This window comes from Nilaparvata lugens, chromosome 6 (assembly GCF_014356525.2).
Source record: "Nilaparvata lugens isolate BPH chromosome 6, ASM1435652v1, whole genome shotgun sequence".
In the NCBI taxonomy this organism is placed as follows: domain Eukaryota; kingdom Metazoa; phylum Arthropoda; class Insecta; order Hemiptera; family Delphacidae; genus Nilaparvata; species Nilaparvata lugens.
In genome coordinates this window covers 24,671,241-24,683,513 of record NC_052509.1, presented here as the reverse complement: position 1 = coordinate 24,683,513, position 12,273 = coordinate 24,671,241, and the positions used below count along the sequence as shown (strand labels likewise).

Genomic DNA, 12,273 nt, shown 5'->3' with positions numbered 1-12,273 from the left:
TCCCACTCATTGTTCATTTCTTGCACTATCAACCTTTCAACCTCTCTATTTTTCTCTTTATACTTCTGCAAGTCCTCAACTTTTTTTTGTATTAAACCATCTCTCATAAAGCACTTTTTATTATTTATTTCTTGCTTTGTTATCTCACTTAAGTTGTGCTTATACTTCCTTTGACCTCCATCTTCCTCTCCTAACGCCTCCATTGCCGCTTGATTTATGCATTGCTTTATGTGGTTGTAGATTTCTTCTGGGCTGTCAAACCTGAATTCCATTAGTTTTTGGTCCATTCTTCTTTGATAAAGATCTTTTATAGTGTCATCTTGCAGTAAATCCAACTTATATTTTCTCGTTCTTCCTTTTGCAGCCCCTGTTTCCGAAACATTAGAAATTTCTCCACTATTGGATTTACAACCATTCCATGGAAATTCTAACTTTGACCAAAGTAATTGGTGATCCGATCCACATTCTGGCCCTCTTTTAACACGTACATCTTTCACGCATATTGATGTTCTCTGCTTTATTATGATGTAGTCTATGATTGTTTTAAGCTTGCGAGTTGCTTGGGTCCAAGTGAACTTATGGATTTCTTTATGCATGTAAAAACCATTGAGTATTCTCAACCCTTGTAGTTCACAGAGCTCTATCAGTTTCTCTCCATTGTCATTTAGGTTGTCCTCTCCAAAGCTGCCTACCACTGAGTCATTAATCCTCTTGCCTGTTCTTCCATTGAAATCACCTGCTAATATGATTTCTTTTCGTTCATTTATTTTTTCAATGATTACTCTCAGGCATTCGAAAAAATTTTCTTTATCTTGCATTTGACTGTCATCATTAAGACCATATACTCCCAGGATTACTATCTCTCTGTCCAGAAAGCTTTCATCCCAGTGTAAAGTAAAAGTTGCCGTCCTATGATGCGGGTATTACAGATGAACTCGCTGGTTTTTGGTATCATAACGGTGCTAAATGTGACTCTCTCTCTCAACAACTTCTCATTTTTGAACATCATTCTTATGTCGCAAAAATATAAAATACAAAGCCGGAACAGTGAGTACTCCATACTTCTAGAAAAAAAAAAATTGCATGATTCCCATGGTTTCAAATTGTCAATAATTCTGAGAGCTTTCTTTTGTTTTGATTGTTTTTTAATTGAATTTAAGTATACTATCCACTTCCCCAAGTGTAATAAGTATATACACTTCCCCAAAACATTACACTGTATTGAATTATTGACTTCGGATAAACATGGAAAACTCTCAACAATTTATTTGTAGCTCTTCCTTATTTTTTAGTGAGAAAAGTATAGTAGAGCTTCTTCTGAATGAATATGGTCCACTATAAAAAGGTCACTTCATTTGAGGCTGTTTTTGATTCTAACTACCAGAAAGCAAACCAAATCCTGAACAATCTCCTAAATCTGTGGCTGATCTTGTCACATAATTCACTCATCTCAGTCAACCTTAGATCCAATAGTTTTATTTACATTCAGACAGAGACCGTTTGCCCGAAACCTTTTTTTTATTTGTCTCGAAACCAAGAGTCTCTTCAGGTTTCTCAACAACGTCTTGATCAAACTTACATACAGTATATATATTTGTGTTTTCCTCACTTTCACCTTGATTGAATTGTATAGTATTATAGTTAAGCTTACCTTGTTGAATCAAAGTTTTTCTATTGGAAGTAATAGTATCGTTTTCTGTTTTGGTACTCGTCACCGGCACTCAAACTGTGGTTTTGCTGGTTTCGCCGAATTAGTATATTATTATGTTAAAAAATTATACTTCTTATTCTAAAATATTTCTTTTTGTAATCTGTATTCATTTGTGAATATTTTTTGTAAGGCAAAAAAAATTGATTTGATTTGATTCGTCTTCCTGTGTTCCGTCACAATGCTTGTCGTATCATCCGCAAAAAATACATTGAACTCGATATTCTATGACAGGTCATTAACGTGGATAATGATAAAGGGTATTAGTGGAATAATAAGATGTCAAGAATGAATACCTGTGACAAGTTACACTTTTCTATTCTGAAAAATAACTTCATACCATTCAAATCAGACAATTTAATTTCCTGCTTTCTATCTAACAGGTACTTCTTGAAAAAAGTTGAAGATGAGAACAAGGTCAAGAATCAAACAACGTCAACAACAATCAAGGCCATAGTATTAAAGTCTATCAAATAAATAAAGCACATAAAAGCAACCAGACATATGAAAAGCATGATGAAACTGTGTCTATAAAAATGTAAGAATCCAATGCTAGTTACGGTATTTTCATGTCTTTAGAGCTTTAAATGGCTTCATCCTGATTTTTTACCAATCATATGTCATATTTGGAAAATCCTTGAGAAAAACCCTATAGTAAATTGGGTCGATTGAATAAAAACTAGAATCTAGTGATTAGCAACTTGTTATTAGTTCGTGTAGCATAGCTATACTTGTTCATTTATTTATTTATTCGTGGATAAAATCACAAATCATGAAAATATGATTGGGTAGGAACAACAGGTTTGGCCCAAAACTATTCCATTCGCAAATTTTGATAATGCTGGGTTTACACCATGTTTCACCACATTATTAACAGAATGTTCATTTCTCCGTCCCTATAGATTCTATTAGATCAAACATAACTTATCATAAACATGATGAACATATGTGTTTGTCAAGTTGCGTTCAATCTAATAGAATTCTAATAACATTAGTCAACACAGGTAGCATTTGATAGGAAATGACTTGGCAATTTCTAGCTTTTATTGAATCCGACCTAATGTCGACCTAATTGGTGTGCGACTAACCTCCAAACTGTTGGCGGCATTAGGGTTAGCGGCCGATAGTGGGGAGGAGCGGGGTGAGGAGTTGACGGGCGACGGCAGCGGACTGTGCATTGTGCCAGGGGGGGCCGCAGTGCCGCCATTGCTGCAATGTGCCGCCAGGAAGTTGAAGTGAGCCGCGTCGGCTGCGGTGCCGTGGTGGGCCGCCGCCAACATCTGCTGTCGCAAGTTCTGTGCGACGGCGACCACTGCAGCTGCAGCCGCCGAGCTTGGCGACACTGCGCCGCCGCCGCTGCTCTCGTTGTTGCAGCCTGGTGAGCCGTACAGAGGCTCCTGCAACATTACAATTTCACTCCATTTCAACACACAAAACTTGATCAACACATTTAACAGCAATACTATGCGTTTTTTTCACAAAATAGTTTGAAACAAAACGTTAGGCTGGCCACTAACGGTTGAACGAGCATGCTCATACACAATAGACTTAAAATGTTTTGTCATTACAGCTGTGATCACAGCGAAACGCTTCAAGCAAAATTTTTTGAGTTTACGTTTTTGTATTTTCAATTAATTTTGTTTATTTTTTCTTCGCGGCTCTATTCAAGGTTAAATTATTTTTTTATCATTATAAATTCTATCTTTCCAGTGATTTTTTTATTGTTATTGTTTGTTTATTCTAAGTTAGAAGCCTCTCGCTGATTTAGTGTATTTGCATGCACATTCAACCGTCAGTGGCCAGCCTTACATTTGTTTTCGAGAGGATATTGAGTGTGTCAACAAACTAGGATTCCACCTAAAGCTGTAGGTTCATTCTTCTCTCATCATTGAGACAAAATTAAGAAATGGGAGAAGTTTTAGGTGTTTTTTTCTTTTCTGAATATTGAATTGTTTGCTCTATCCAATACATAAATGAATCATTATCCGTCTCATTACCCACGCACAAGCCTTGGTGGGAATCATCCAAAAATACATATGATTTGTTAAGTACTTTTTTGAACTTTTTATGAGCGTCACTGTTTTTAAACTTTGAGCGCTCATACAAATTTCAAAACATCAAAGGAGGAATTATGTGATTCTTATTGGAAATTTCTTCGTCTTTCCAACCATATACTTATATAGAATTAGATTTCGACTGATAGTTTTCTAGTAATATAAGTTTTACAAAAATATCGAAAACTCAATATATCTTGTAAAATAAGATCGATATAAGAACATTTTATTGGTCATTTTTAGGTTGTGAATTTCATGTAGAATCTATGGTCTTCGGCTGTTGAACTTTGGTGGGACACCCTCTATTGTTTATGAGAGCCATTTTTCTCAACCAACAAAGTCTGTCACAATGTCTGACAAGGAGCTGCGGTTGTAATACGAACCTGCATTCGGTGGTAGCCTAGGTTGATGGCCTCCTCCTTGATGTGCTGCGGATCCCTGAAGACGACCGCCCTGATGACGCCGTGAATGTGGTCCTCAGGCCAGATGCCCAGCAGAATGCGCTGAGGTCGACCTCTGCCCTTCGGTCTCAAATCTGCTAGTCGAACACAAATGCAACACAATGCAAAATAATTATCATTGCTTCAATTATTCAACTACAAATTAGTAGTATTTCAGTATAAGTAATGTAGTAGTATTTCAATGCATCATTATTTTCAAATGTATTCTTGTTTATGATTTTTTTATTGTTAAGTCGGAGTCGGCCTTAGGCCACAAACTCAAGGTCTGACATGAATTTGTCAAAACTGTTTAATAATAAAGAGAATTTATTTATGAATTTTCCACTACCGTACTAGTTTCTGCAATTTGTATATTTACTTGACGTGGTTATCCATTTATTTGAATGTTTGAATTAATGAGAAATATTTTAACCCCAATTTGTAAAACAAACCTCATTTTGATTCAGAATTTTCACTTGAATAATTTCCTATATATCTACGTTATTTACATATACTGTACATATCACTGTGACTGTGTGTAGCCTATATCATATTATTATCATGACCACTCCGTGGTCGCGATGATAAGCTATCGATAAGATAAATTTAGCCCCATTCGCCTGCTGCTTCCGTTATAAGGGTACCGAACTTCTTTAAATAACATTTTTTAGTTTAAAAATGAGGTTCCTTCGAGCAGTCAAAGGTTACACTAGGTTGGATTACATAAGAAACGAAGTAATAAGAACCAAACTGAATGTAGAGTCTTTATTGCAAATATTGAAGGAAAGTAGAGAAGACTGGTCTAGCCATCTACTTCGTATGCCAGCAAATAGACTTCCAATTCAAGCTTGGCACTACAAACCCGATGGGAGAAGAGGCGTCGGACGACCGAAGAAGTGGATGCCGGAACAGGCCAACAGAGCCTAATCCTTGAATGACGATGATGATGATGATGATGATGAAAATCTGTTCCCGGGTTTGGAACCCACCTAGAGCTGTAGGACCACTTATCTCTCATCATCATCCATCTTATTAACCACGCACAAACAAGCCTAGAGCTCATGTGGGCATTATCTTCATAAGAAGTAGAAAAATAAACTTATTTAAAATAAGTTATTGGCAATGAATTAAAGAAAATAAATGCCAAATGTCCTTCCAGTATTCATACATTGACAATGGGTATGTAATTTGCTCTTCTTAGCTGTAAGGAATTAGTAATAAGATTGTTATTCCTTTCCTCTTCTGTTTGGTTTACTCCAAACTCGGTTCATGATTATCTAATTATTGAAACTGATCTATAATTTAACCAAGATTGGATTGAAATTGAACTGAAAATGTATTGGAATGTTATAATCAGGCTTAGGTCTATACCGAATTGATATTGAAATTTACAGCATTTAATAACAACGATTGAAATTAAACTGAAATTGTCAAATCTTGAATTGAATTTAACATGAATCAATAAGATTTCAATTCAAGATTGAATTTCATTCAAATTGAATCACAATTATTTAATCAGTTCCTACATTAATCGATATAGTAGGCTATACAGTTTTGAACGAATGTTGAGTTGTTAATAGTGAGTAGCGTACAGACCTGTGCCGCCGTCTGCAGACGGTCCGAGCATGTTATGGACGCGGTTGGCGTAGAGCACGAAGGTCGGGTAGGGAATGTCGTACTTGCGCGCGGCCTGCGACAGCGACAGGCCTTCCTTGAGCACAGAAAGGATGGCCTCGGCCATCGTCTCAGGCCGCCACGACTTGAGTGGGCCACGCTCCCTGAACCGCAGGTGATGCACCAGGCTCTGATTCGTGTTCCAGCACTTCTGCCACATCGACTGCAGCTGGTATTGGTAGCTGTCTGCTGAAAGGACAAACACAACATCCGATTATTCGTCTGTAATTTGTGAGGTGATATTCTAATGTAAATAATTATATTGAATATCCGCTCATTGAAACAATGCCAATGACCATAAAATATTATTGTAAATTATAACACCGAGATAATACTGGAGTATTAAGGTACTTGTACATCCTTCCACACCGACATGATACTGAAGTACTCTGTTACTTATACACCCTTTTACATCGAGATATACTGAAGTACTAGAAAATCAAGGTAGGTGTAGGCCTACTCCCTACCCCCTTTCACACCGAGATAGTACTGAAGGATCAAGGTATTTTTTACACCCTTTTACACCGACATAATAGGTAACTTATTGAAGTTGTGCGTTACTTCTACTCCCTTTCACACCGAGATAACACTGAGGTACTGGAGTATCATGGTACATCGTACCTGTACTAACTTTTGTACCAAAGAAAATATAAATATTCCTATTCTTATCCTCTTTGCCAGTAAGTTGATGAGATGAGGCTCAGTGTCTTAAAACATGACCGAACTCAACTAAACAAGTGAGTACTGTAATTTTTTGGAAGCGAAAATAGTTTATAAAATAAATGAATGACTGCTCAAATTGAAATTAGAATAACACTAAACTTCAATTTTTAAATCTATATACATTAGAATGAGCTAATGCAAAAATATGCTGAAATAAGTGTAGAAATATTATTTTTATGTTATTATTTCTAGACATAACTGTATTATTAATGCTAGATGGAGCATAGAACTTGATAGAATGAAAAAAATGATATAAATCAATTATTCAGTATGAATGCTATTTTCTTAGTCGTAGCAATGAGCTTAGAGCTAGCACACAGTTACTCTGTAACAAACTTTGTCACTCAAGTTTGAATGAAATTTTTGTAGGTTTATTTAGAGTTGAACGATAAATTTGACATCAGAACATCATGCACTTAAAAATAAATAAAAAGATGGATACAAGAATGTAAATTGAAAAATTCCTCAATTTTGCCTCTCGATGACAATCACATTAATAGGAAATAATATGAATTTCAATTAGTAAATCATTGTGAATATAATATGTCAAATTTATCAGCTTAATAGAAACGAGACAGTTCTATTTCCAGTGACTCCCGATAGAATACACTTGAATATTTTCCTCTGATAATGTAATTTTCAGACAAATAAGATGTCATAACACACGAATCACTGCTGAAAAAAAACTATTTTGCAATCATAAATTATACTTTAAATTGAAAAAAAACGAGGTGATACAAGAACGAATAAGGGCCGTATTTATAAACAAATTTCAAGACATTCTTGGATAAGTACGCTTTGGTTGCCAAGAAGTAACAGGATAAAATTACAAGGAATCCAGTAGCTGGTTTAATAATTTGTTTTCAAATCGTGCTTGGCTAAGACAGTTCTTAAAAACTGCTCAATCATTCCTGAATCTCAGGTTGATCAAATCAAATCCGATCTTATCCTGATAAATTTTACCTTGAAAAATACATTTTATTTCAGGATTCAACAAGCTTTCCTCATATCAGTAATAGGAACGATGTACCTATACCTACCTGTTCCTGAACCACAAACTAGAACTTGTTTCATTGTATTATTGGTGAAACTGAATGTTCTCTTTCTTGAAAAAAATAATATGATTCTCTTTATTGACGTATACTTGAATTGATCTTTAACTCATATTCTATCTTATTTCATTAAAAACAAATTACTGGTTTAGTAATTGTGTAATGTGCTTCAGTACTCAGTAGTATTTGTGTAATCTGCTTCAGTACGGTACTTTACTGCTGAAGTACGTATGCAGTACGGCAAGTGTGAACTTTGGAGAGAAATATTGCCAAATATTTCAGGGAACTAATTTCTATAAATGATCATTCATGCAATTCTCAGGAGGATTAAAAACAAACAAATTGAGAAATTACATTTATTATATCATTATAAAAAATTAAGACTACATACACACTACTTGACACGTCAAAATATCTTGCAATAATTTTGGAATGGAACTGTCTTTTATTGTTAGTCTTTTAATATTACAATGTCATGGCAACTTAGATTAGACTTGAAACTAATGTCTTAGTATGAGCTACTTAGAAATTACTTGCAAAAAATAATAAAAAAGTATGAACTAATTACTCCTATAGTATACATATTATTTGATTAAGAGAAACAATAACCGAAGGTCTCAATTTTTACATTACAAATCTTGAATACTAATTCACACTAACAAGATAAAATAAATTAGAGAGAGCAAGTAAATTAATGGTCGTTTTAAATCGAAATACGAGACAACAAAATTCAATTGCAGTTTCCTGAATAACAAAAGCATGAAAAACTTATCAAATTAGGAACAAATAAAACTAATCTAAAATATGTTTTGGGAATCAAGCAGGGTATACAAACACTCAACTTAATGTTCTAATGGGATGAGCCTAAGAATATTAATAAAACTTACTTTAATGCAAAAAGATAAACTAATTCTCAATTATATTTATTCATCACTCAAACTTAATGGAACTTATTTGAAACATAATTTGAATAAAAACAGAGAGTTGGAATAAAAAGGGTAGAATATGAAGTTTTATTTGCCAAGTTATCTGTAACATAACTTGAATAGTAAAAAACAGAGAATTGGAAAAAAAGGGTAGAATATAAAGTTTTATTTGCCAAGTTTGAGTTGGCCTACTGTTGTCTATTTCAACTATAAGTCTTTCGTAAGATTGGATCGACAAGATGGATCGACAAGATCGAGGATGTATCTATCAACAAATTATGAAGCATGTTGTTCTCGCTTATGATTATGTAATTCTTACCAGAGCATGATTTTCATATATTCCAAAATAGTTTTAAAACTCAAAATATATTTTTAATGAATATTCATTAAACTAATTTTCATGAATCTAGATAATATAACTCACTTCAAATCAAAAAATTTCCTCTTCTATTCAAATAAAAAATCTTTCTTGAACTCTACTCGACCTCAAAAAATTGAAAAAATTGTTACACTATATATATCGAAAATTCAACAAAAAATTTACACTAGGCCTAAGCTTATTTGAATTTTGAATAGGCTTATAGGCTGAGTTTTAAAATGGCACACTTTTCCAACGCCACAAAAATTAAAGGTGATTAATATACATTATCAACGTTAAAATCAGGAGTTAGAATCACATAATTCGATTTAACTTTACTTTGTCTAAGAATGTAATATACGCGTAAATCTATTGTCAATGAGAATTTTTAGTTGGCATGTCTTATTATTTGATGAAAATGATTGACTGTTGATCTACGAATGGGCTAGCGAATTTTCGAAAATCTACATTAGATCCATATCCATATCTCTCAGATATATTTCTCAGTTCATATAATTATCAGTCTCAACTATTAACAAAATTATTGAAGATAACTTTATGGAAAATAAAAACCAAAAGATAAATGTGAATTTGAAAAAATAAATTATAAGCGATAACTAGAAACTAGCCTCAAATATTTTATTAAATATTTTCAATAAATATGTATTCATTATTATTTATCATTCATTACGTGCAAATTTATTCCAATAAAATAACAATTTTTTCAGGGTAGTTGGAAATAACAGTGAAAAATAATAAGACAAGCTGAATTTGATTATAAGAATAATTATAATAACTAATGACGAATTCAAGACCGATATATAATAAATATTACAACTTTAATTCTAAAAAGGACAATATTAGAATGATGATATAGGCATAATCAAGAAAATTCCAAATCAAGAAGTTTATATTGGAAAAATATAATAATTATTATTTATGTCAAGGCCCTAATTTACTCTTTTTAGATTACGTAATTACATAAAGATAACTATTATTTATTATTAATAAAGGCGGATTCTTTCATATCAGTGTCCGCATCCGGTTGAGTGCAAATATGAGCTCGAAAGGGACTCTAAGGAACTGATGGGAGAAATGTTTGCACTGAATCGGACGAGGACACTGACACTGATTCGCCTGATACGAGGGGATTCGCCTTCATAGCTGCCGTGAATACACTCTTTAATAACGGTAATTACTTGCAACATGCAAATCCGAAATTCACACGAAATCCCAAGTTGAAGAGTTTTTCCAGTAATATATTTTGGGGAAAGTACTGGAATGTGAAATTTCAATCATAACTCAACAATTATTGACATAACTTAACAGATTTTCTAACAAGTTGATGAAACAATTCTACGCAAATTCAATGAGTAACTAACGATTTGGGAATGCAATATACATTTTATCGGATTCAAAAAGAGAACTCCGATAACTAGATAGATTATTAGTAAGAATGTCGCATAAGGGCTATCAACATGAAAATTATTAAAAACTATAACTACCAACTAAAAAACTAATGTCACTCTCTATAACAATATGGTGTAATATATAAAACGTAGAAAAAATCAGAAACTAATGAAAAATTAAACTTACATGCTATTTGCCTACAAAATAATTAAGCAGAACTCATAAAAATATAACTGAATGTTTATCACAACATTTGTAACGAAAATTTAAAAAGTATATTCTTGGATCAGCACAAATTGGATCCAATTAAAGTAGTCTAGAAAAATGGGGTTGAACATTAGATAAAAACAAATCTTGGATGTTCATAAGCTCACTGTTGATCAACACAAAAATCAACTTTCATAAATAATTAAGATAATTGAGATTTATGGTTATTTCAAATCAATAGTTGGAACATGTTTAATTACATCCCCACAACCACAAACATAGTTGAGCTAAATAGAGAGATGGTAAGAGGTATTTATTGGTAATGAAGTCTCACAGAAAAAAGTTCACCATTAATTTGACAACTTGCTATCGATCGTAATAAATGGATATTTCTTGAAAAGTGGATTTAATAACGATAATTTACGATGCAGATGTTCCAACGTTTCATGAAATCAATAATTTTCAAAGTTCCCAATCATCCCTTTTATAATAAGAAGCTATACATTTATAAATAAATATTGAACTTTTAAATAATAATAATTATCAATTAATAACTGCAATTAATGCAGTTTGAAAGAATGCTTTCAGGTAATTAATTAGCTTTAACTCTGTCACAGCTCTCTTAAGTTGTGAAATAATAGAAAAGATTGAAATTGAAGAGGGTATAATAATATCCTGACCAGGGTGACTTGGAACCCCAATCCAAAAATAACTTATTTGAGCTACATGGGTGCTCTAAGACCATTATTCGCGGAATATTTTTTGTATTTATGTATTAAAACTTCAATATTTTGTTTTCAGATGGGCAGGATAAATTGGCGGTCCAGGCTAAAATACAACAGTCGAGATTGACTACTAAAATACATTATTTTATGTATATCAGGCAAGGTGAAAATCTCGTATGGGACTCATCACCAACTAAAATCCATGCAAATTATTATTATTTGAATTTCTAAAAGTTATGATTATATTAAAAGTCAAATTGAAAGCCAAATTAAAACAATTTACGTCAATAAAATAATGATTCACTATTGCAAGAAACAAGTCTTTTATTTGAGTATACAAATATTTTTTAAAGTCAAGCTTTGAATTATTTCACTGAATTCAATTTATATTTCAAATTGAGCATCAATTCACTGTATTGGAATCATAATATGAATAAAAATTATTTCAAAACAAATAAATAATAATTTATCTAGCAAGTATACAAATATTTTTTAAATTCTAGCTTTGAATTATTTCATTGAAATCAATATTTATTTCAAATTGAGCATCAATTCACTGTATTGGAATCATAATATGAATAAAAATTATTTCAAAACAAATAAATAATAATAATTTATCTAGCAAGTATACAAATATTTTTTAAATTCAAGCTTTGAATTATTTCATTGAAATCAATATTTATTTCAAATTGAGCATCAATTCACTGTATTGGAATCATAATAATTAATGTAGCAAGTTGTCAAATTTACAGAGACTTGTTCTCACGTCATGGGAAATGATCAAACATTGTCAAGCATATGCCAGCTATGTTTGCGCGACACATCGCTATACCTCTTGTTGCCCCCCTCATGGGCGGGCGGTGGGGAGATGGGTGGAGAGAGTGCCCCATTATTATTGTTGTTGTTATTATTGTTGTAGTAGAGAGAGACAATACTATGCTTCTTGCAGAAAGCCCACCACCATCTGAAGCCAGCGAGTCCCGAAAACACGAAATT

The 12,273-nt window shown here is 32.9% G+C and overlaps 1 protein-coding gene across 7 annotated transcripts in view; it reads right to left on the bottom strand.

The window, feature by feature from the left end:
• LOC111054325 (protein bric-a-brac 1) overlaps window positions 1-12,273 on the bottom strand; it is a 547,242-nt gene that overhangs the window by 12,740 nt on the left and 522,229 nt on the right. For 5 of the 7 annotated variants that reach the window (XM_039430499.1, XM_039430493.1, XM_039430494.1 and 2 more), the window contains 3 exons: window positions 5,799-6,065; window positions 4,146-4,300; window positions 2,797-3,105 (listed from right to left, as the gene is read on the bottom strand). In XM_039430499.1, the coding sequence (XP_039286433.1) occupies window positions 2,797-3,105; window positions 4,146-4,300; window positions 5,799-6,065 (731 nt within the window). The remainder of the gene's footprint in view (window positions 1-2,796; window positions 3,106-4,145; window positions 4,301-5,798; window positions 6,066-12,273) is intronic. The other 2 variants (XM_039430497.1, XM_039430498.1) reach the window with 2 other exon arrangements.